General features: G+C 44.5%; 1 protein-coding gene across 3 annotated transcripts in view; it reads left to right on the top strand.

Moving 5' to 3' along the window:
- Window positions 1–23905, top strand: part of LOC120314619 (testis-expressed protein 10 homolog) — a 29138-nt gene extending 5233 nt beyond the window's left edge. For all 3 annotated transcript variants that reach the window (XM_039357893.1, XM_039357895.1, XM_039357896.1), the window contains exons 3-6: window positions 8530–9239; window positions 16081–16324; window positions 18348–18460; window positions 23791–23905. In XM_039357893.1, coding sequence (XP_039213827.1) covers window positions 8530–9239; window positions 16081–16324; window positions 18348–18460; window positions 23791–23890 — 1167 coding nt within the window. In that variant the 3' untranslated portion in view covers window positions 23891–23905. The remainder of the gene's footprint in view (window positions 1–8529; window positions 9240–16080; window positions 16325–18347; window positions 18461–23790) is intronic.
- Window positions 23906–26165: the final 2260 nt, after the last annotated feature.

Here is a 26165-nt window from a genome sequence, read left to right as displayed (position 1 = left end):
CTTTCTCAGCCCAATCCACCTCCTAGGTGTGTTGTGAGGAAAATAGGAGGAGAAAGGTATGTTGGATATGTTTGTTGCCTTGAGCTATTTATAAAAATAGTATAGACCAGATATAAATAAAAATAAAATTCAATAATTCATTAAATAAATACTGGATTTCAGGACCTGTACTGATTTTCTAGACATGTAGGGAAATCAATCCAAAGTAAGCAGCAGGTTGCCTAGAACAGTGATCCTCAACCTTTCTAATGAGGTGACGGCATAATACAGTTCCCCATGTTGTGGTGACCCCCAAGTGGGTGTGGCCACCAATAAGAGGGAGTAGGACAGCTAGGGAAAAGGGAAAAAAATGGCGGACAGCATGGTTTGGCGACCCCCGTGAAATGGTCATTCGACCCCAAATGGGGTCCCGATCCATAGGTTGAGAACCACTGGCCTAGAAGAAGACTCCACTTTACAAAAGATGAGAGAGAGAGAGAGAGAGAGAGAGAGAGAGAGAGAGAGAGAGAGAGAGAGAGAGAGAGAGAGAGAGAGAGAGAGAGAGGAGATTCCAAGTGCTCATCTGTATGGAAATTCATCTTTTCCATCTCCAAATGTAGTGATGCAAATATGAAAGTTGGATTAATTGAATGAATAGGAAATTAAAATGTAGATTCATTATAAGAAGCTACTTTGCTTTATTTACTGATAATTCATTTGTATTGAATTTAATTTGGCCTGTACCGTAGGACCAATGGAGATGGATATTAATTTTAAATTAAAGAAAAATCCATCTCCATTGGTCCTTCAGTACAGGCCCAATCATTGTTTCCTGTTCTGCAATAAATAACAATATGCATAAACTTGTACATATAAGGCTAGCTTAAGTGGCATCTGGTTTTTTAAGCAGTGTGTGCAAGGTAATGGGACACTGATCCCTTTGCTGGTCTTGGGAATCTTGGCAAGCACCTAATCTTGAATTTACTGTTCCTATTTGGTTCTTGGGCTGCCCATGTCCCATCACTATGTGGTAGTACTGATCTTCCAGCAGAAAAGATTAATATATTCCTAAGGATGCAGCCAAAAACTGGTCTCAGAAAGTGCTACTTTTGATTTTGTATGAACAGATTGGATTTGTTTGAATAGAACACAATTAGTTCCTGCTCCTTTATCACTTCTTGAAAATAGAAGGCAATAAGAAATTGCACAAGCAACAGTCCATGGGCCAACAAACAGATTCTTTTTGAAGACTACCGGTACTAAAACAAGTCATGTCTTAATTACAGACTCTAGATTTAAACAGTCTTCCAAAGAGGTTCGCCATCTTAGACATCTTGAAGGCACCACTGCCAATCAAACGATTGTACAATTTATTGCACACCTGCTTTTGGTGTCTTATATCCCACCACTTCTCCACAGCAGCCATAGATCTGTCCTCCTCTTGAGGGTTACTCTGTGGGAATAATGATTATATTCCCAAAATGCAAAAAAAAAAAAAAAAAATTGTGGAAACCTTCCTGGTTTGTCTTATACAACTCCCACAGCTCCCAGACCAGGTTGGGAATTGCAGGCCATGCTTAAAGGGCTGCCTTTAAACAAGGCCTGGCCAGTTTGTGGATTGTAGGAACCAGTGGAAACAGGGTCGGTCTAGCATTGCCAAAGCGAGTGCTTAGCCCAGTCTACAGGACAAGATGCACCAGGTACATAAACAATCTTCCCTCTCAGCAGGATCTACCGACTCCGGTTTGCGCTGAGTTCTGCATATAAAATCCCTGGAGTTTTGCAGCTGAGAGTCGAAGTCCACTCAGCATGGGGTCCCTGAACTGCTCGGCTCCTGCCGCAACAAGTAGGGAAGCCAAAGATGCCAGCCACAGTGCCGATGGCGACTGCTGCTTTAGCGCTGTCAGCAAGTTTGCATGGGAGTGGACCAGCAAGGAGCACATGGCAAGGCTAGTGCTCCCTCTGCCATCGGCCAGCCCTTAGCAAGCACTGAGCAGAGAACAGACTTGCAGCAAGACAACCCCCACGGCTTTGACAAGACACTGAATATGTCTCTGCAGAGGAGAGACATATTTCAGGGCTTCTAAATTTTTGTGATCGGTCCACACCTGGAAGGGGATTTTGTTGCCTTCCAGGAACTGTCGCCACGTGAGTAATGCCCAACGTATCCCATAAGCCTCCTTCTCCCATACGGGCCAGCGCTGTTCTGTTTCCGTGAGTTTCTTGGATGTATATGCACAGGGTTGCAATACTGCATCATTATTTTCTTGTAATAGCACAGCCCCCACTGCCACATCACTTGCATCTGCCTGTATTACGAAGGGCTTGTCCATGTCTGGGTGCCTTAGTACTGGTTCGGCAGAAAAAAGTATCTTTAGTCTCTCAAACGCTGCTTGGCACTCCATTGTCCATGTTAGTGGCTGGCTAGGTTTTACTGAGGATGCTCCCTTCGTTTTTAGTAAGTTAGTGAGGGGCAAGGCTATCTGGGCAAATGAGGGGATGAATTGGCGGTAAAAGTTTGCAAAGCCAGGAAACTTTGTAGTTGCTTTCTTGTGCGGGGTGGCGCCCAATCTAATACTGCTTTGACCTTCTCTGGGTCCATTTCAATGCCCTGTGGGGATATGCGATAGCCTAGGTAGTCTATCCTTTCTTGGTGGAATTCGCATTTTGAGAGTTTGGCATATAGGTCGGCGGCTCGCAGCTTCTTTAAAACCGCTCTGACAAGGTTGACGTGTTCCTCTTTTGTTTCAGTAAAGATAAGAATGTCGTCCAAGTAAACAAGGACCCCCTTAAACAGGTGCTCCCTTAGAACATCATTGATTAATTGCATAAAGACTGCAGGGCCCCCTTGTAATCCAAATGGCAAGACTTTGAATTGATAGCACCCCATGGGGCAGTTAAATGCAGTCTTCCATTCGTCCCCTTCCTTAATTCTTACGCGATAGTAAGCTTCCCTTAGGTCTAGTTTAGAAAAAAATTTCCCTTTCGATAGGTGTGACAGCATGTCTTTCATGAGGGGCAGCGGGTATAGGTTGCTTTCACTGATTGTATTCAGGGCCCTATAATCCACGCATAAACGTAAAGAGCCATCCTTCTTCTCTCTAAAAAGGACCGGGGCAGCCACTTTAGGCTTGGCTGGCTCAATGAAACCTCTCTCCAGGTTTTTTTTTATAAATCTTTCCATTTCCTCCTTCTCCTTTGGGCTCATGGAGTATAATCTGGGCTTCGGGAGTTTTGCCCCAGGCTTGAATTCAATGGTACAGTCTGTGGGTCGGTGGGGGGGAAGCTCATTCGCCCTCTCCTCACTGAAGACTTCAGCAAGGTCCCTATATTCCTCTGGTATTTCTGTTAATCTTTTTTCCTCTCCTATGGATGCTTTTTCTATTCTTGATTCTGGTAGCCTCCCTTGGGGTTTTAAGTCCATAGGGTCCCCCTTCGGGAATTTGATTTCTGTCGTCCTCCAATTTACCCAGGGGTTCCATTTTTTCAACCATTCCATCCCTAGGATCATTGGGCATTCCATACCTGGGGTCACCACAAACGTTATGTCCTCTTCATGTTGCCCAGGGAGAGGTGTATTGGTAGAGTGGCTAGGGTAGCTGGCACCCCCCCTGCTATGGATCCATCTAACTGGCCAAATGAGATTGGTTGTTCCAGTCTCCTGGATGGATGCCCAGATTCCCCACTAGTGTTGGGCTAATGAGGCAGCGGGTGCAGCCAGAGTCTATTAAGGCTTTCACCTTCACAGCTTCGGGATGGGGGGGATTAATATAGTCACTGTTTTGAAGATGGGTGTGATGCATCCACTTACCAGGGGTTCGCCCTCCGAGCTGTCATCTGAGGCATCCACCGGCCCTGTGGTGTAGGCTGGAGTTCTTTCCCCTTGGTGAGCAGAAGGTGGGGGTTTCTGCAATTTCCATCATTCTCATGGCTGTTTCTTTTGGCTTAGCTGAATACTTTCCGGGTTTGTTGATTGGGGATCTGTCTGGGTTGTGCTGGGGGGCCTTTGAGCGGCATTCTACAGCTCGATGCCCTTCTCTTCCGCACTTGAAACACCCCATTTGCTTCTTGGCTGTATCCGATGATTTCACCGGTTGGTGTGTCAGCTCAGGCGGGGGGCGGCTCCATTGTTTTCCTCGGCGGTGCCTCTTCAATATGTCGATCTCTGCTTCCTCTGCCAAGACGTACCATTCCTCAAGTCGATGTGGGTCCCCTCGGGGCAGGCAAGCATCATATAGATCATAGTTTAGTCCGTCTTTGAAATGGCCAAGGAGGATGTCTTCTGGCCAATTCAGTTTGCTGGCAATGGCCCGGAATTCTTGTGTATACTCAGCCACTGGGTGTTTGCCTTGCCTCATCGTTTTATCCTTTCACGGGCTTTGCGATCAGCCAGGGGGTCTTCAAATCGTCTTCTCAAAGAGGACATGAAACGGTTGAAGTTACTGAGTTCTGGGGCATTGGAGTCATGCAAGTTCACCACCCAATCTGCAGCTGGTCCATCCAGGGCAGATTGCACGATCCGGATGCGGGCCTTGTCGCTGGGAATGTCCTGCCCATATTCCTCCATGTAGCTGAGGACTTGGGTTAGGAAAAACCCCAAGCTTGTTGGCTCCCCTTTGAATTTACCTCCAACGGTGGACGTCTTGGAATGGATCGGTGCCTCCGTTGTGGGTGGTAGTGTCTTCCGTCCAGATTGCCATCTGTGGTCTGGTAGGGGGTGGGGGCTACTGGATCAGTAGATGTCCCTGGGGTTGCAGGTTCCACATCCCCCTCGGTGTCTCTCCCTTTGCGGCTCCAGGAGCTGGGGCGGCCATAGGGCTCAGGATTCTTCTCTCCTAGGAAGCTGAGAGTTCTCTTCATCAGGTCAATAGCTTTCTCTAGGATCCAGTCTGAGTACGGTGCCCAGCTTCCTCCCTCTTCACTTGCGTGCAGGGATTTCTCCATCTCCTGCTTCCATTCTGGTTGCTTGGTCCCCCGTCTCAGGGTCACCTTTCTTGATTCCTTTCCGCACTCACTTTTCTTTCCAACGCGAGGCTTGTGGTCCCGTGTCTCCACCACTTCTTCTCCTGAGGAATCTGACCTCTCGGATCCCAACATCTGGCAAGGTTCCAACTGGATCAGCGGCTCTCTTTCCAGGGAGTTTTCCCCCTCTCTTGCTCCATTGTCTGACATGGTAAATTTTTGCAAAATCCCCCGGCAAGGGTCTCCCTTCCAGGTGGATTAATTTTGCAAGTCCTGTCTAATGTAAGGACCCACCCCACTTTGCATCTTAAGAAGACAGAACTCTTGGAATAATTCTTCCAACAGGAATCCTTTATTAAGAAGAAGTGGTTGCAGGCATGCTAGACAGGACTTGGGGTCCAAGCTCTCCCATTCAAGGTTTTAAGGGGTTCCCCAGCAGTCCCACCCAATCACCCCCCCCCCCTTCCAGTGATAGTTTCAGGCATCACAATTCCACCCCTTTGCTTCTTTCTTCCGTCTGTATAGAGACTTCAGATAAACTACATGAAAGGTAATTAGCTCCTTTTGTCAGCGTAAGGTTCTTTGATGCTAGTTACATTCAAATTCTTTCTTTGATGTGCAATAAACACATTCAGTTTCTTAGAAGTCTACTGAAGGAAGTGAGGGCCATAAAGCCCCTTTGTTCTCCCCCTTCTCTCCCTCTTATGGCAGAATCCAGAGAAGGCAGAATTGGGAGTTTCTATATTTGATAATTAAAGATGAAATATAATTGGATTCTGACACCAAGGTTCATTCAGCAGCTGGTGGGTGTGCTTATCGCAAGTGAGTTTGGGAGGAGGAAGAGGGAGGCTGGCTCCCTCCCTCTCTAATCCTACTCCGCACAACAGCAGACCCCTGCCGCCCCCCCCTCCATTGTGCATCTTCCATGGGAGTCATGTTGGGATTTAATAGCAACGTTACATTTTCCCCACTTAGTCATTCAGTGAATTCATGTCAGAGTGGTGTATGTGTGTGTGTGTTTGCATTCTGTGTTTCACAGCCTCATGAGTTTGATGAGATTTATTCCTAGATATAAATGTGCAGGACTGGTGTCTTAAAAATTGCTGTCCTCTCGATGCACACAGATTTGAAATGTTGGGTAGCGTTTGATAGACTAGATTTTTCCTTGTTGCAAAGGATGGCTTCAAGTAGGAATGATGCAAGAAGCCCAATAATCTTCCCTCCTTTCTTTTTTTGAAAGCAGAACCAGCCTTTTATGTTAAGGCTCTGCTCGCCTTCCCAAACTCCAAACTCGCGTGTCCTACTGCTGGCCTTTCCAAACTCACGCGTCCTATTTTCCTTGCTCGCCTTCCCAAACTCCAAACTGGAGTAGGATGAGGAATGTAGGACGCACGTGCGAGTTTGGAGTTTGTGAAGGCGAGTGTAGAATGCACAAGTTTGTTGTTTGGGAAGGCAAGTGTAGGACGTGCAAATTTGGAGTTTGAAAAGGCAAGCTAGGAAAGTAGGACGCGTGACTTTTGGAGTTTGGGAAGGCGTCCTGACACTTTTGCTTCCCTGCTGGCTCAATCTTTATTTCTCTCTGCTGCTTGTGCCGCCCAGGCAGCAGAAGTGTTTTCGAAGCCTCTGGAACTTGCATCCATGGCCGTGGAGCGATTTTATGGCACTTCAGCGGCTCATTGTGGGCACCGGAGGCCTGGAAAATGCAACGGGGGAGAACGGCAGCCGTGCAATCTGCATGGTAGATGGGGGGAAATGGCGGCAGGGCGATCTGCGCGGCGGGTGGGGGATTTCACCCCCCCCACGGCCGATCCAGGCAACAGAGGCCTTTTCCACCATCCAGCCCGGATCCAGTCAGCCCTTGCAGTTCCTTCCAGGCTCTCAGTGCAGAGAGAAAGAGAGCCAGGAGTGCAGGTGCACGTGGAGAGGCAAAAGGGAGCAGTCTGACCCCACCTCTCTCCAGGGTGATGGCGGGCCTGCCCACAGGGATGGCTCTGCGTGCCATAGGTTCGCCACCACTGGTTTAGGTAAATGATAAGTCTCTATAATAAATTTTGGAACCCCAAGGTATTCACAGAGCAAAGATCCAATTATCTAGTTGTTAAAGTTAGTTATTCTTTTCTTTCCGAAGCTTAAATTCCCAAGTATGCAAATGCTGCTGAATTGAGAGCAGAGAAAGAGTTTCAAGGAGTTTTCACAGGAAGGTAATTAGGGTAAAGAGACAGAAAAGGAAAGGTGTCACCCAGATTTTCCACAGTGCTTCATTGAGCTTAGTAGTGCTTTTGGCTTTCAGCTGGTGCAGTTAGATGGTCGGCCATGTTAATGGCCGACCTTTCTTCCGTCAATCCAAAGGAGCTGCCTCAACTCAAGGAGGAGGGCTGCCGCTTTTCCAACCTCAGACGAGGATCCTCCTCAGCGGTGGTCGCCCTCCTGGGTGACTTTTGACCCTTTCCAGGATCTTTCGATGGAGAGAAACCAGACGGGGGAGGAAACTTTTCCCATGAGTCCGAAGGCGCCGGAACTGGAAGCCACTACATGTGCTTTCTTGAGCAGGAGGACCTTGTGGGCACTGTAGAATTTCAGTCTTTCACAGTGTAGCATGTTCCCAATTGTTTGCTTGGTGACTAAGGTTCCAGCTGCCTTGAGATCATTGTCAAGATTCTCCTTTGTAGTTCTGGGCTTATTCCTCATCATTCTCATGAACATTGAAATTCCATGAGGTGAAATCTTGCAAGCCCCAGACCGAGGAAGATGGACAGTTATTTTGTGTTTCTTCCATTTGCGAATAATCGTACCAACTATTTTTCTCCTTCTCATCAAGCTGCTTGGTGATAGTCTTGTAGCCCATTCAAGCTTTGTGTACATCTACAATTTTGTCCCTGACATCCTTGGACAGCTCTTTGGTCTTAGCCATGATGGAAAGTTTGGAATCTGATTGATTGATTGCTTCTGTGGACAGCACTTTAAGAGAGTGCTCCTAATCTCAGCTCATTACTTTTATAAAAGATACCTGTGAGCCTGAAATCTTGCTGATTGATAGGGGATCAAATACTTACCTCACTCATTAAAATGCAAATCAATTTATAACTTTTTTGAAATGCTTTTTTCTGGATTTTTATGTTGTTATTCTGTCTCTCACTGTTAAAATAAACCTATCATTAAAATTATAGACTAATCATTTCTTTGTCTGTGGGCAAATGTACAAAATCAGCGGAAAATAAGTTTTTCTCTCACTGTAGTTCGGATCTTTACGTAATCTAATAAGTATTTCATTTCCATATATAGTCCAGATCTCTATATAATTTTATAAGTACTCCATGTTTTTTTCATTTAGAATGACCCTGGGATAATTTTTAATCACCATAGTTTATTATCTGTTATAAATTATAGCTTTCTCTGCTTTATGTCAGTTGTATCCTGCATATCATATTCAGCTCTTTATGTTACAATTTTCAATCAATTATCTCACTATTTTTTTAAAAATATGCTTTCAAGAAGCAGTTGCAGAGGAAAATGCTTAAATATGTTATATATTTAAAATATTTTACAATGAAAAGAGTATTAACAGAAATGTTTTATGTTATATTTTAGGATCTGCTTTCACAGATGAATCACTATAGTGCAGGAGTTAAACAAAGTGCACTTTTTGGACTCAAAGATCTACTGTCTCAGTATCCATTCATAATGGATGCTCACTTTTCAAATATACTGAGTGAGTTAGCAGCTGTGTTTACAGACAAGGATTCTAGTGTGCGAAAAGCAGCAGTTTGCCTTCTTCAGTTCCTGGCTCCCAAAATACGAGCTGAGCATATCTCTCCATTCTTCCCTTTAATGAGTGCTCATCTTTCTAGTGCCATGACTCACATCAGTGAAGAAATTCAGGAAGATTCTTTGAAGATATTGGATATTTTTTTGAAGGAATACCCTACTCTCCTGAAGGATCACAGTAGTGTATTACTGAATAACTTTGTGGAACTTATTTCTCATCAGCAACTGTCAACACAGCAGAAAACTAGAAATAAAATGAGTTGGATGATTTCTGTTCATCCTAATCGCAGAATGATGTCTCAACAATGGAGGGTGAATGTTCTAGTTAGACTTCAAAAATTCCTCCAGATCTTGGTAGAAGATTCTAGTGTACTAAAAATTGACAGTGAGGGGCAAAAAGAGCGAACTCATAATGTCGGAATTCAGAAGTCCGTATGTGTTAATTGGCAAGAACATGTCACCGGTCAACAGCACATCCAGTTGTATGAAAATAGTGACTTATATCCCAAAATTAATTCATTGTTTACACTAAGGTAAGAAAATTGTATGCTTGGAACTAGTTTAAAATGCTACACTTAGTAGTTATTGTTTACCAAACAATTCAGTAAAACTTGTAATTTATTATATTCTTTTAAAATTTAGTTATGCATTCTTTGTTGAAAACTTAAAACACTTCAGTGGTAATTTGCTTTTGTAAAAGATTAGAATGTATTTATTTTTTCTCTGATTCCAGAAACAGGTGATTCCTGGAATCCAGCATGGGTTTGTTAAGAAGTATAAGTCATACCAAAAAAATCTTACTGTTTTAGATAAAGTGACTAAATTAGTTGACAAGAAAATGCTGTGGATATAGTATACTTAAATTTCAATATTTCATAAAGTAAGCTATATTCTGCTTCTTGGTAAAATAGAACAAAGTGCAGAAGAGACATTACCACTACACAAAAGATCTACAGTTGGCTGACCAACCCCGCTCACCATGTGGTCCTCAGTGGATTATATTTGGGTGGAGGGAAGCATGTAGTGGAGTTTTTCAAGGTTTTTTTTAAGCCCATTGGTCTTCAATATTTTCATAAATGACCAGGACAAGAGGATTGAAGGATGTTCATCAGATTTGCAGATGATATAAAGCTGGACAGGTATTGCTAACACTTCGGGAAAAAGATCTTGAAAGACTTGAGCCCTTGTTGGGCCTTATTCAATAAGGTACAATTCAGTGGCAAGAAAAATAAAATGTTGGACTTAGGCAGGAAAAACCAGATGCACAGATACAGGATAAGCAGTATATAGCTCATAATAATGCCTCTAGGACAGTGGTTCTCAACCTTTTTAATGCCGTGACCCCCAACCGGTCGTAAGTCGAGGAATACCCAGCTGGTCGTAAGTCGAGGACTACCCAGCCGGTCGTAAGTCGAGGACTACCCAACCGGTCATAAGTTGAGGACTTTCCCTGCCCAGGAGCGCCGTGCCGGCTGAGGCGTAGCTGGCAAGCGGCAGAGACGGAGCAGGCTGACCACGGGCTGGGCCACCAGCTGGCCCAGCCCAAGGGAGGTAAGGCACTGCCAGGCCCCAAGCGCCAGCAACCCTCCCTGCGCCCGCCAGCCTCCCACCTCCCACCCCTGGCCCTCTTTTACTTACATTTTTAGTAGTTGCTCAGCAGGGAGGGGTGGAAACTTCCAGACAGTTCGCCTTCACTGCAGACAACTTGCAGCACCGTTTGCAGAATGGGACTTTTGGCGGACTCAGCAGGGCAGAGACAGCCTGGACAATTCCTATTGGCTTTTGAAAGAATTCAAGAGAGTCTATTCTATTGGCTTTCAAAAGCCAATAGAATAAAAGGGAATAGCACAGCTAAGGAAAAGGGGAAAAAATGGCGGACTGTGTTGTTTGGCAACCCCCGTGAAATGGTCGTTCGACCCGAAATGGGGTCGCAACCCACAGATTGAGAACTGCTGCTCTAGGAGGTATCTAAATGTCCTGATGGACATCCGCTTACCCATGTTTTATCAGAGTGTTGCAGCTGCCCAAAAAATCAATGCAGTCTAGGCTGCATCAACAGAGGGATATATCAAGATCAAAAGAAGTGATATAACGGCTGTATGTTGCCCTGATGAGGCCAAATTTGGAATACTGTGTCCAGTCTAGCCACCACAATAGAAAGAAGATGCTGAGTAACTGCAGAGAAGAGCAACAAAAATGAAAAGGGATCTGAAGGCCATATCCTCTGAAGAACAGTTAAGGTTACCAGATATGTTTAGCTGAATGAACAGAAGGCTTAGGGGACACATGATATCAGTCTTCCACTACTTGAAGGGCTATTGTAGGAAGAGAACATTGATTTACTCTCCATAGAACCTGAGGTAGGACAAGAAGCAATAGGTAGAAGCTCATTAGAGAGAGATCCAATCTTAAAATAAAAATTTCCAGACAGACAGGAGATTTAATCAGTGAAACAGCTTGTTTCTTGAAGTTGTGGGTTCTCCATCACTGGAGGTTTTCAAGAAAACATTGGTGAACCATTTTTCCGAGACACCATCAGGACTTCTGCCTTGGGCAGCGGGTTGGACTAGAAGCCCTCCAAAGTCCCTTCCCACCCTATGATTCTATGAAACTATACCATACTTGATAGTGACTGCATTAAAAGCTCTTTTATTCTACCCTTGAAGGAAAAATATTTCACCAGTGGGTAAACTTGGGAATGACTCTGTTATGCTTTGGAATAGATAACAATCTGTTGCATAGAAAACACTGCATGAGTGAAAGAAAAAATAGATTTAATTAAATATCAAGATATCCTAGAGTCTAATATTCCACAATCATTGAAAAAATTGAAGCTAAAAACTAAAAATTAATTATATTTCCGCAGTACAAAAATATATAATTAATAGAGATAGAATCAAGATTGCGTGAAGTTCTAGTACCATTTTACAAAACCTTAGTACAGCGGTTTTCAACCTGTGGGTGGTGACCCTTTTGGGGGTCGAACGACCCTTTCATAGGGGTCGCCTAAGACCATCGGAAAACACATATTTCCGATGGTCTTAGGAACTGTGACACCGTTCTGCATCCGTCTCTGCATGGCCTCCACCATTTGCAGAGAGAGAGAGGCACTTTCGCTTCTCTTCTCTCTCTCAGGCGGACTTACCTTTTGTAAGGCTCCTGATTGGCCCTGCGCCTGGGTGCCCTACCCCCTGGGAGAAGCGCGGCCCGGGATCCCTGCTGGGAGCAGCCCGCTAGAGGCTCCACTGAGTGGCCAGCTCTCCTGCAAGCCGCGGCCCAATGGAGAGCAGCCCCTGCGATCCCCAGCCAGCCCGACCATTGGATCCGCTGGACAGGAAGACGCGCCGGAGTACAGGCTGCCTGGAAGGAAGAAGGAGGAGAGGAGAGCCGCCTCTTGGGGCCCAGCACTGGCGGCATCTTCCTTGCCATCCTCTTCCTCCTCTCCTTCTTCCTCCTACTGCCCCAAGGTGGCTCAGGCGGGCACTGGGGCAAAAGGGGTGCCTGGGGGGAGCAGCCAGGCTGCAGAGGGGCTGGCAGGGGCCACGCGGCACCAGTCCCCACCGCGGCTCCATCAGATGGGCGGAGGGTGAGGCCGGGCAGCGCGGAGTCCCAGCTGGGGCGGCAGCAGGAGTTTTCTCGCCCTTCTCTCCTTCCTCATGCTGCCCCCAAGGTGACTCGAGCGGACGCCAGGAGGAAGAGAGGTGCTTGGGGGGGAGCAGCCAGGCTGGCGGAGGGGCTGGCGGGCCGCGTGGCTCCAGCCCCCACTGCGGCTCCAGCAATGGATGAAGGACGAGGCCAGGCAGTTCGAATTCCCAGCGGGGGGGCGCCGGGCCGGGGGCAGCGGGGATCCCCGACGATGCAGCAGTGGCTGCCATCACCGGAGCTGCTACTCCTGTCCTGCTCCCCCTCCCTGCCTGTTCGGCTGAGGACATGGCGGAGGCCGGGCCGGGGGTGAAGGGGATCCCCGACGATGCTGTCATAAGAGAGAAAAGAGAGAAATAGAGGAAAAGAGAGAGGAAAGAGAGAAAGAGAAAGGGAGGAAAGAAAGAGAAAGAGAGAAGAGAGAGGAAAGAAAGAGAGGAAAGAGAGAGAGAGAAAGAGGGAGAAGAATGGCGCTTCTCCAACCAGGCTGGGTGGAGCCAGTGGAGCGGCCTTCCTGCCCCCCCTCCCTGGACAGCTGGATGGGGGGTTGGGGGGTCACCACAACATGAGGAACTGTATTAAAGGGTCGCAGCATTAGGAAGGTTGAGAACCACTGCCTTAGTAAGACCACAGTTGAATACTGCATCCAGTTCTGATCATCATAATATAAAAAAAGATGTTGAGACTCTGGAAAGAGTGCAGAGAAGAGCAACAAAAATGAACTGGATGATATGAAGAATGATTACAGGGATTAGGTATATCTAATGAAAAGAAGAACTAAGGGAGACATAGCACTGTTCCAATATTTGAAGGGCTTCTGCAAAGGCAGGGTGTGTGTATGAAACTATTTTCCAGAGCACCAAAAGGCAAGACGAGAAACAAGGATGGAAACTAACCAAGGAGATAAGCAATCTAGAAGTAAGGAGAAATTTCTAATGGTCTGAGCAATCAACCAATGGAACAACTTGCCTTCAGAAGTTGTGGATGCTCCATCACTGGAGGCTTTCAAAAAGAAACTGGGCAAACATTTATCTGAAATAGTATAGGATCTCCTACTCGAACAGGGAGTTGGACTAGAAGACCTCCAACGTCCCTTCCAACTCTATTATTCTACTAGCTGTTGTTTTTCACAAAAAGCCTGTTTTTACCTGTCACAGGTGTGACATCAATATAATATAGGTATATAAAAACACACGCGTATTCGAATGCAACGGTGTATCAAAATTTCAAAGCAATCGGTGAAGAACTTTTGGAGATTTAAGATTTTGAACAAACAAAATTTACATTTTTATTTATATAGATCAGTGGTTCTCAACCTTCCAAATGCCGCGACCCTTTAATACAGTTCCTCATGTTGTGGTGACCTCCAACCCCCCATCCAGCTGGCCGGGGAGGGGGGGGCAGGAAGGCCACTCTACTGGCTCCACCCAGCCTGGTTGGAGAAGCGCCATTCTTCTCCCTCTTTCTCTCTTTCTTTCTCTTTCCTCTCTTTCTCTTTCCTCTATCTCTTCTCTCTTTTCTCTTTCTCTCCTCCCTTTCTCTTTCTCTCTTTCCTCTCTCTTTTCCTATTTCTTTCATTTCTCTTTCCTCTCTTTCCCCTTTCTCTTTCTCTTTCCTCTCTCTCTTCTTTCTCTCTCTTTCCTCTCTCTTCTCTCTCCCTTTTTCCTCTTTTTCTCTTTCCTGTCCCCATTTCTCTCTCTTTCCTCTCTTTTTCTCTTTCCTCTCTCTCTCTCTGTTTCCTCCCTTTCTTTTTCTCTCTTTCCTCTCTCTTTCTCTCTCTCTCTTATGGCAGCATCGTCGGGGGTCCCCGCCGCCCCTGGCCCGGCCTCCGCCGTGTCCTCAGCCGAATGAGCGGGAAGGGTGAGCAGGACGGGAGGCAGCGGCTCTGGTGACAGTGGCCACTGCTGCATTGTTGGGGGTCCCCGCCATCCCCGGCCCGGCCGCCACCCCAGTTGGGACTCCGCGCTGCCCGGCCTCGTCCTCTGTTCATCGATGGAGCCACGGTGGGGCTAGAGCTGCGCGGCCTGCACAGCCCCTCCGCCAGCCCGGCTGCTCCCCCCCAGGCACCCTTCTTCCTCCAGGTGCCCAAACGAGCCACCTTGGGGCAGCAGGAGGAAGGAGAGAAGGGCGAGAAAACCCCTGCCACCGCCCCAGCTGGGACTCCGCGCTGCCCGGTCCCCTCCTCCGCCCATCTGATGGAGCCGCGGTGGGGGCTGGTGCTGTGCGGCCCCTGCCAACCCCTCTGCCAGCCCAGCTGCTCCCCCCCAGGCACCCCTTTTGCCCCCGCGCCCGCCCGAGCCGCCCTTAGCCCCCCTTTTGCCCAGGTGCCCACCTGAGCCGCCTTGGAGGCAGCAGGAGGAAGGAGAGGAGAAGGGCGAGAAAACTGCTGCAGCTGCCCCAACTGGGACTCCGCGCTGCCCAGCCTCGCCCTCTGCCTGTCCAATGGAGCTGCAGTGGGGGCTGGTGCCGTGCAGCCTGCCAGCCCCTCTGCCAGCCCAACTGCTCCCCCCTAGGCACCCCTTTTGCCCCAGCGCCCGCCTGAGCCGCCTTGAGGCAGTAGGAGGAAGAAAGGAGGAAGAGGACGGCAAGGAAGCCGCCGCCAGCGCTGGGCCCCAGGAGGCGGCTCCTACCTTTGCTGAATCTCCTTCCTTCCCGGCAGCCTGGACTCCGGCACGTCTTCCTGGCCAGCGGATCAAATGGTCAGGTTGGCTGGGGATCGCAGGGGCTGCTCTCCCTTGGGCCGCGGCTTGCGGGAGAGCTGGCCCGCTCAGGGGAGCCTCCAGCGGGCCGCTCCCAGCAGGGATCCCGGGGCTTCCCTTGGCGGCTCCAAGGCCACAAGGCCCTGGCCGCGTTTCTCCCAGGGGCTGGGACACCCCAGCGCAGGACCAATCAAGAGTCCTATAAGACTTAAGTCAGAGAGAGAGAGAGAGAGAGAGAGAGAGAGAGAGAGAGAGAGAGAAGGGAAGCGAAAGTGCCTCTTTGTCTCTCTCTCTCTGCAAATGGTGGAGGAGGCCATGCGGAGACGGATGCAGAGTTGTGTCTCAGTTCCTAAGACCATCGGAAATATGTCTTTTCTGATGGTCTTAGGTGACCCTTGTGAAAGGGTCATTCGACCCCCAAAAGGGTCGCGACCCACAGGTTGAGAACCGCTGATATAGATGTTCTATAAAATCTACTTCGAAATTGATCTTGAATTCTTACAGAAAATAAAGATTTTGAATGGCCCTTCGAGCTTCCAGACTTGGCTATTGTAGAAAATATGTGGGAATATGTAGGGTATATAGAATGTTTTAAATATTCCCATTCTTCCTTGCAAAATATGTTTGCAAAGAAGACAATTTGTGACAATATTTCCAAAGTAAGAATATAAAGACTTTATCTGTTTGCTGGAAATGTAAAACATTATTAATTCTGCCAGAAAAGACATATAGATTGAAAAACTCCCCAAATTTCTTATTGTGAATCTAATGTATAAACAAGCGCACATATTTATTAAATTTCTATGCTGCCCATTTTCCCTAGAAGGTGACTCTGGGCTGCTATTAGTAAACTGGACTATTTACTAACTAGTTCTGAAATATTTAGTGTGCTGATGTATTTTGTATGTATATGCTAAGTCTTGCTCTGGTTAATATGCTTAGGAATGACCCTTAAATACATTTGATAATGTTTGGTTTTAAGTAAACATTTCGGACACAAAAGAAAAGAAAAACTGAACTCTTTGTTTTTTAGGTCTTTAAGCATGACAAGTAGTGATGAAAAAGGTCTGACATCCATGAACAATTTAAAAGGTTTCATTCGAGTAATAATACCATTACTGCTTGATTGTTGGGTTGAAGCCTCTCCTATACCACTTGCAACTCCAGTTCTTGGAAATATTCTGGAACCTGGATCTCAGCAAATTATGGAGGCAGTACTTGGTATCATTCATTTACTGTGGAAATTTGGAAGACAAAACAAAGATCCATATGAAATGGTAAGAAGTTAAATTGCTGAAACTGTATGAATATTGGAAGTGCATATGTAAGGACCCACCCCACTTTGCATCTTAAGAAGACAGAACTCTTGGAATAATTCTTCCAACAGGAATCCTTTATTAAGAGAAAATGGTTGCAGGCGTTCTAGACAGGATTTGAGGTCCAAGCTCTCCAATTCAAGGTTTTAAGGGGTTCCCCAGTAGCCCCACCCAATCACCCCCCTCTTTCAGCGACAGTCTCAGGCATTACACTCCCACCCCCTTTTCATTACTGCCGGCTGGATGGAGACTTCAAAGAAAACTACATGAAAGGCAATAGCCCCATTCTTATGGTTAGCTCTTTTGGCAATACACACATTCAGTTCCTTTGAAGTATACTGAAGGAAGTGAGAGCCATAAAGCCCCTTTGTTCACCCCCTTCCCTTCCTCGTAGGGCAGAATCCAGAGAAGGCAGAAATGGGGTTTTCTATAATTGATAACTAGAGATGAAACATAGTTGGATTCTGACAGTGTTGTCTGCTATATAAATATAATGAAAAAATATGTTAGTTTTTAATAGACCCTTAAAGTTTCTCTGTTTAGGTAGTAAATTAATTTCAAATAGTCAGAATGTATAATGTGAATTTAAGAGAAAGATTATTTCCTTTTTAAATATTGAATTAAAACTAAAATGTTCTTTCCTGAAAAGGAGAAAAGGCTACATAGCCTATATGAATTGTACAATATAATATTCATTTTAAATATTTCAGTTATAAATACCCATTTTCCTTATACTGCTTGTCTTGTACTCAATAGAAAACAATTTTAACAAGTATTATTCTGAGGATTCTATCAAAATATAGATGATATTTTTTTTAACCAATTCAGCTTCTAATTGAAGCAGCTTTTTCTTGTAATAGTTTCTTAGATTGTCTGAAAATTTGATGTTAAACTGACCAGAAAGTGTTTTTCTTCCTCAAAATAGGCAAATTTTATGTGGGGAGCAGGATTAGGATTTCAAATTTCAGGCTGAAAATTTATGGGCTGAACCTAAGAAAAAATAATTAATTAGAATTATAAATACTATTACTTAGAGTTAGGAATGTTTTATTGCATATTTACTAAAGTAGTGCAAAGAACAATTATGGGTGTGATCAGGAAACAAGCTAAATGAGCATTATGGTCAGAGATATCTCAGACAACTCAGAATTCAAAGTCCAGGGGATCTGAGTGTTCGGAGAGCAAGAGCTGGGTTACATACATGCTGCATGGTTAGAAATAAGGTTGTAAAGCCACAGCTCCCAGATTCACACACAAGCCCCAGGTACAAGAATTATTAATCCTTCAAAGAAACCTTCATTTTAAAAAAAAATTATTACTTCTAGGTAAATAGCATCTTTTGCCTAACATTCTCAGGGGCAGACAACAGAGGCTTTTGATCGAATTTCAGCATAGCTTTCTGTGGCCTCACTGTAGTCCAAGTACAGTGTAATTGTAAGGGCTTTGCAGGATCGAATTTGGGTCGGTCACTTGGACCAGGGTTTTAATTTTCCAAGCTTTTGGACTTGTGCTGAAGCCCATCCTCAAGGGACTTCTTTCTTAACAGAATTCCTCAGGGAATTTCTCTCTCTCACCACATGTTCTGGTAAGAGAGAAGTTTCCTGAGGATAGGCTTCAGCACAAGTCCAAAAGCTTGGAAGACTAAACCTCTGGTCTAATGATTGACCCAAATTGGATCCTGCAGCATTATCCTGGGACATGTACAGTATATTTGCTTTCATTCGTATAAGGGCTTTTTTTTGTAAAGTGCTTCTTCTACCGTATGCTTTATAATGTTTGGCAGAATTAAAAATATCATTTTTTTCAGTTGATTAAAGAAAATAATGAGCATTTATATAATTTGTGTTATACCTAGCAAGAAAACTGTTTAACTTGTTGCAGTAGCTTATGAAAATATTCTGCTTTTCATAAAACTTAGTTGGGACTGCTTAGATAGAATGATTACCATAACTTATTCCTTGATATGTAGTATTTTTTTCAACAGGAAATATGGCTTCGCGCAAATTACCTGATCGATTTCAAGCATCATTTTATGTGTTGTTTTCCTTACTCTTTCCAAGAAACAATCAAACAGAGAAAGAAAGATCATTTGAAAAGGTATGAATGAGACTGTTATATAGCAAGGAGAGAGTAGCGTGGTGGCTGAGCACAGTAATTCCCTTACATTTGAATATTATCAGTACAAATCCCAAAGTATTACAACAACTAATTCCCTTTCTTTCCCCCATAATATCTACTATCATATTCGAACCAATAAATTTCTTATTCTATCAATCAGATAAAAAATACCTTTCTAGTATTCATCAATAATCTTCAGTCTATACATATCTTAATTAATTTGATATTCCATCTTTTAGACAATAACCTAGTAAGTCTTTCTTAACTTTAATTTCCCATTGATATTTAAGTAATGTTTAATCTTTATCATTTCCCGATTTTAAAGGATCCCAATTTCTAAGTCTCCTATCTCATATTTGGGGCTAATAATTTTTTTCTTTTCTTCCTTCTACTTCCTTCCTTTCTTCCTTTCTAGAAAAAAAAAAAATAAATCCACCAGCATTTGTACCACAAACCCATATACAAATGTAATTATTAGTATATATACTTCTAGGTTTTACTTAACCTTTGTCTCAACTCAAAACAGTATCTTAAATTCAAATCTTAGTTATTTGTAAACATCCAAACTTTTAGTCAATCAGTGACCTGATGGTTAATTTTCCCTTAATATTTTAATTTAACATTTTATTTTTATTTTTTTTCCAAATTTTTAATTAAGCACAATTCTTTTATCACAATTCCTCATACAATCTAATATTTAAAGTATACCCCTTATATATAAATTCTACCATCTATCTTAACAAACTAATAAAACAGTATATTCTTATTTCAATATTTATATTTCTAGATTTTATATGACCAAAATTTTCTTTATCTCAAATCATTACAATATCTTGTGTTCAGAATACATATTCTATGCATTTAGATATATTTTATTTTAGATCTCATGTGTAGATCAAAACCCCAATTTTTTTCAATTTTATTCTAGCCTTTTTTCTCTGCCAGGTCATTTTTCGTATCTTTGCTTTTAAATCATCAAAAAGATCTCCTTGTATTATTGTGGCTATTGTTTGATGTTGATAAGAGCGTCCAGTTGAGGTTTTCTTAAGAGGACCAGCTGATTTAGCAGGTTGTCTCTTTGTTTTTCCAGTTCGATGCAGTTGTCCCGAGGTATTTATCTTCTCTTTCATCTGTTTTTCTTTTTTATCTTCAAATTCCTGATTTATAAGAAAAGTCCTTTCCTTGTTCTCTATTATCAGTTTCTTTTTTGTGTTTTCCATTGTCTGTATTTGTTGAGTATCTAAGTCAGTGGTGGCAAACCTTTTAGAGAGTGCCCAAACCGCAATCCAAAACCCATTTATTTATCGCTGGGTGCCGGGTGGGTGTGGCTGACTGGGTGGATGTGGCCTCGATGGTCACGGCCGACTGGGTGGGCATGGCCACGGTAGGTATAGCCACCCCGATGATGCTTGTGGGGAGGGATGCTTGTGGGGGCCGGGCAGGGTTGGTGGTGATCCAGGGGTCTCTGGTGGGTGGGACGTTGGACCGGAGGCTCATCCTGTGGGGTGAGGCAAGGTGAAGCAGGGCAGGTGTGCCAATTGCCACAAGGCAAGGCAAGGCAAGGCAGGGGGTGGAGCAGCTGCTGCCTGATATCATCAGCCCCCACACACACAGAGGCCAGTGAGCGCATGGGAGCCGCTGGTGTCCGTCAGCAGCCACAACCTCCTGCATCATGGCATACCCATCAATGTGAGTGGAGACAGCTCCAGGATGGCTGGGAAGGAGCCCTCACCTGATGCGGGTCCTGTCTACAGAGTAGCTGTGACGGGGGTGGCGGCTGCTCTGTGCCCCTTGACTGGCCAACCACACAGAGAAGCAGGAGGCGATGGCCATGATCCCTGCAGCCAAGGTGGCTCCAGACCCCGGTTGCCCCTCCGCCGCTTCCTGCTTCCCTGCAGGGCTGACTGGTCAGAGCAGCAGCAGAAGCCACTCCCATCAGTTCCGTCAGATGCGCCCAGGCCGGACAAAGGCTTTTTTCTGGCTATCCCGGAGTGATTTCCCGCCCGCACCGATGGGGTGCTATGGCCAGTCTGCCATTATGCAGGACAGCCAACATGCTGTGGCTGCTGACAGACACCGTCAGCCCCCATGCGCTCGCTGGCCTCTGTGTGTGGGAGCCAATAGTGTCAGGCAGCAGATCCAGAAGCAAAGCTGTGCTGACTATCCTCGCTCTGGCGACGGTGGCAGGGGGAGGCAGGATCTGGCATGCAGGCACCCTTTGCTGCTGCTGCCACACATTGTCCCGCGTGCGCCTCCAGGCGGGGAGTGGAGGGTGTGTGCCACAGCTCACCTTCCCCCACCACTGCCCCCACCAGTGTGAGGATGGTTGGCACAGCTCTGCTTCCAGATCTGCAGCTGGCCGGGCTTGGCCATGCAGGGATCACCGCTGCTGCCTCCTGCTTCTCTGTGTGGTTGGCCAGTCAAGGGGCTCAGAGCAGCCATCCCCATCAGAGCCACCCTGTAGACAGGACCCGCATCAGGTGAGGGCTCCTTCCTGGCTGTCCCGCGGCCGTCTCTGCTCATGCCGATGGGGCTGCGCTGCGGAAGGGAGATGGCTGCTCTGATTTCACTCACTCTCCCGCCAAAACTCCTTTTAGGTTCCCTCACCCTGCCCAGCTCTTGCAGCTGTTCCCGTACTGCGCACACACAGGGAGGGGGAGGAGCCCAGCAATGGCGTGCACGCCCACAGGGACGGCTCTGCGTGCCGCCTATGGCAAGCGTGCCATAGGTTCGCCACCACTGATCTAAGTCTTCTGTCATAGCATTTGGTTGTTTCACTTTCTCTATAGAATTCTGTATAGATGATTCTTTGGTTGAAATCATAATTTGAGTTTGCATATCCAGACTTATACATAGAGTTTGGATAATTGCTTTTAACATACAAAGAATTTGTTCCTGTGCTTCCTCTGTAGTAGAAATAAATTCCTGTTCTTCTTCCATTGTAGTATATTAAACTAAAAAAAAAAAACTTATAGTCAGAAAGTCCACCAAGTGAGGAACTGAGCTGAATTTCTTGCAGATGGTGCTTCAAGGTTGCTTTATATGTTATCTATTTTCAAAGCTGTCAACAAGTCTCTCTTAAAGAATAACAGGTTACATCTCAGAGTTAGTTGTATCTTTTCAGTCCCCCCCCCATTTTAAGGGGAATAAACCCCAAATCTTCAATAGTAATTGGAGTAAAAATCAGAGAAAAAAAATACAGAGAGTAGAAAGTTACAAGTCTTATAATCCACCAATTTTAGGAACTAGAATTCCAATTAGGATCCCAGTATTTTTCCAACGTTTTAAACTCCCAGGTGGATCATTGCCGCTGTTTCTGGAGGGAGGGTTAAAAAACCCTTTCCCTCACCACAGGGGGGAAAGTACTTTAGCAGCTTATGCAGGTAATTAAGTAATTAGGATGTAAGAGAGGTAAACCTCACCCACTTCAGCTGTTAGCAGCCTAGGGACGAGCCATGTTTCTATGGCCGGTCCTTTCGTCCGCCGGTTTGGAAGGATCGCCTGTGCTAATGGGAGAGTTGCTGCTCTCCCACGATCCAGCAAAGCCCCTCCTTGCTGGTCACCTTTTCGGGGCGACTTTTGGCCCTTTTCAGGGTACCCCAGCGAAGCAAAACTGAACAGGGGAGAGAGAGCAAGTCTCCCAGCCTTCCATGGCAGCCGCATGACGAACCGAAAGTCCTGAAGGCTTAGATTCTAACCCTGTCTATACAGGTAGTCCTTGACTTACACCCTCAATAGGGATCAGAATTTCTGTCATACATTATGGTTGTAAATCAAATTGGACCTGATTTTACAATAAATTTTATGGTGGCCATTAAGCAATTTATACTTTTTAAGTGAATAAAGCAATTGTTACACAAATTCAACTTCCCCAATGGGAAATCGGCAAAAATGGTCATAAATCCCATTCAGATTACAGAATAATAAAGTTGGAAGAGACCTTGAAGATCTTGTAGTCTAACCCTCTATTCAAACAGGAGATCCTGTACCAGTTCAGACAAATGACTGTCCAATCTTTTTCTAAAAGCATCTAGTGATGGAGCACCCACAACTTCTGAAGCAAGCTGTTCTACTGGTTAATTGTTCTCATTGTCAGGAAATTTATCCTTAGTTCCAGGTTACTTCTCTCCTTGATTAGCTTCCATCCATTCTTGTTAATGCCTTCTTGTTATGCCTTCTAGTGCTTTGCAAGATGTTGTAATCTGTCATAAATATGAGCTGGTTGTCAAGTGCCTCAGTTGCAATCACATGACTGGGGTGATGGTGGTGTGATGATCATAAATGCAAATACAGATTATAAGTCACTTTTTTCTGACGTAATTTTGAACAAACATCAATGAATGGTTGTAAATTGAAGATCACTGTGATCACTGGGCCTTTTCTATTTGCCCCATTTGTATTTGTGATCACTGGGCCTTTTCTATTTGCCACATCCATGGTAGAAACACTTTTATGATAGCAAACAGTCATTTTGTACCATTAGCCAAAAAACATTAGAAATCTCTTTTTTATACAGTGGAGGAAAGTAGTTAATACTGAGTTTGCAGGCGGGACCAAACTTTTAAATGGCATTCGTCTCTCCAGTATTAATCAGGCCCAATTATAATTTGCAGTACTTTATTGCATGCCCTGCCATAGGACTCTTTATTTTTCCATTCCTGATGATCAGGAGGGGCAGGAGAGAGCTAGCTAGCCCAGCTATACTGACTCAGGAATTCTGGGAGTTGAAGTCCATGAGTCATAAAAGAGCCGAGTTACCCCTGAGCTTGTTGGAAAACAGCTTGAAGCCAGCTTGCCAGGTGAGCAGGAGAGGGGGAGGGGAGAGAGAAAGAAAGAAAGAGAGTGGGGGAAGAGGACTGGCGGACCAAGGGCAGAAAGAGAGAGAGGGAGGGAGAGAGAGAGACACACACACAGAGACCCTTTTGACATCTAAAATGAAGATAACACTGCATATATCCTTTTTTACCTTTATGATATGTGTGTGTGTGTGTGTGTAAATATATATGTATTCCCTCCCTAACACAGCTGGCAAAAGTGAGAAAGAGCCTGTGGCCTAGAGGTTTAATACAGCTGCCTAACATGCAGACAGCCCAGGTTCAAATCTCAGAAGGGTATGTCTGGTTGAAAAGAACTAAAGAGTTCGAAATAGCTATTCCAGTTTTCCCTTAATTCTTTGCTAGCAATCCAAATTTTAGAAATATGTATATGTATATATATAGAGATATACACAGTGCTTTTTTTCTTAAAAAAAAAAAAAGGTGCCAGAACTCACACATGTCATACAATCCGCCTTGCCTACCCACCAACAGGCTGCTGGATGTGAATCAACTTAGCACGTTGCAGAGTAATACAACTAATGGGCCGATTATGAGCTCGAGAAGCCGGGTGCAGAGACAGGTAGCTATATAGGCAAGCTTTCTAATCACCTAACATTCCAACCCTGATGATGTCAGCAGTCGGGCCGATGAAAGCTTGTAATTCTTTTACTTACAAACTTGTTTGTATTAAATAGGTTTGTTTTATTTTTATCCTGGTGTTTGTTTTTTCTATATTTTATTGATATATACATACATACATACATACGTACATACATACATACATATATATATATATACCGTATTTTCCGGCGTATAAGATGACTTTCTAAACCCTGAAAATCTTCTCAAAAGTCCGGGGTCGTCTTATACGCCGGGTAGCTGTTCTCTGAATTTAAAACCAATGTGCCCCCTAGTGGCCAGCCCTATTTTTTTTTTTACAGAAATAAGCACTAACACAGTGAATAAGCACTAACACAGTGTTTCTCAACCTTGACAATTTTAAGGCATGTGGACTTCAACTCCCAGAATTCCACAGCCAGCAGGACAAAGCATTCAAAAATCCCATTTTTCTACATTGTCCATCACTTTATTCTTTTTCAGGAAAAGCAATTAAATAGTAGAAAACAGTAAGCTGTATAAATTAAGGACATTACATCTACAAAAAAACCACATTTGATTTACTTCTTATACCTATAGCAGCAGTCATGAATATATGGAAAAAAATTTTGATTCAGCAAATCAATTGATTAAGAAAGATACTGGTCAAAGTGAAAATTAAGAAAATAGATGATGGGATCTACCAGAGAGAATATTTAAAAAAGAAACATTTGTTTGAATATGGTTAAAGAAACATAAAAGATTCTGAATACATATGTCATTCTAAGAGAGATGAATTCCTTAAATAATACTGTATGCTTTCCCCCCCTTTTATTTTATTTCTTGATATAAGTAATATAATACTGCTGAAATGGCCTAGATGAAGTAATGTTTTAGATAATTAAATGTGTCTGAATTTAGGGAAATTATAACGTATAAAAAAGAAAAAATGTTTTGAATAAGACCTAAAGGATTAGCTGACTAGGCACATTAAATGGAATATTTAAAGATTAAATATATTTTATCAAAATAATAAGAACTATATTATTTCAAGGTTTGCAAAGAAGACATTTTGGGGAAAAGGGGAAATCAACTAAATGTACTATGTGGATTATAGATTATAGAAACCAATTGTTAATGATTTTTCTTTACAAATGTAAACCCAGCAAACACACTGTTTACCAACTATTAAGTGATTTATATTTTAAAAAAGCAATAAAATATATGGGGAAAAAACTACCAGCTGAGTTCAGGAAGCATTAAGGAAGCAGTGGTGGGCAACACTCACTTTCTAGCAGCAAAGGAATGGAGCTCCTATTGTGCTCATCTATAAACAGAAATTCAGTATTGTACCATATTTTCCGGCGTATAAGATGACTTTCTAAACCCTAAAAATCTTCTCAAAAGATGGGGGTCGTCTTATATGCCCAGTCGTCTTATACGCCAGAATATACGGTGTATGTATGTATGTATGTATGTATATTTGTTTTAGTAGATTTTCACGGGTATAGGTATGCAAGTCTTGGTGTATTCAGGTCTTTTCCTGTGTAAGATTGAGAGTATCTTGGCGACGTTTCGACGAGGTCCCACTCGTCATCTTCAGGCTGGGGTCTTCGGCTTCGTGCTTATGCGAGCAAAGTGTGATCGGAGCTGCTGTCTCTCTATATATATTGGTGGGGGGTTGTGTGGAGTGCTGGCTTAGTTGCTGTAGGTGGATTGGTTGGCTGTGTTGGAGTTATTGTTTGTGGATTGTTTGGCTGTTTTGTAATATCCTGAGTAGTTGAGGTGCTGGCTGTGTGCCCATTAGTCATTTGTGTTGTAATGACCTGGGTAATGGGTTGTATGGTGACATCCTGAGATCTACTGTAGCAATATCCTGAGTTCTGTGTTGCACCATCCTGGGTGGTTGGCTGTGTTGTAACATCCTGAGCTTTAGCGTTGTAGCCTCCTGAGTTCTGTGATGTGATGTCCAGCCCAACACAGTACGCCACCACCATTCACCCTCACCAGACCCAAGCTCAAACCCATCCCTCAGACGAAATGCAACCACCATCCAGAAACCAAACCATGATAACATCACCAGCTACTACACCTCCCTCTGACCCCCACACAAAGCAAGCGGACACACGCCATGAACACAGAGCTATACCGCAAACCCGGAGCCAAAGCAAAGGCCGGTATGTTACTTCACAGCCTTCAGCCCTGGACATCACATCACAGAACTCAGGAGGCTGCAATGCTAAACTCAGGATCTAACAACACAGCCAACC

Source organism: Crotalus tigris, unplaced genomic scaffold, assembly GCF_016545835.1.
Source record: "Crotalus tigris isolate CLP2741 ecotype Arizona unplaced genomic scaffold, ASM1654583v1 scf7180000018956.110367, whole genome shotgun sequence".
In the NCBI taxonomy this organism is placed as follows: Eukaryota; Metazoa; Chordata; class Lepidosauria; order Squamata; family Viperidae; genus Crotalus; species Crotalus tigris.
The sequence above is the reverse complement of the archived record's forward strand: the minus strand, read 5'-3'. Positions and strand labels throughout refer to the sequence as shown.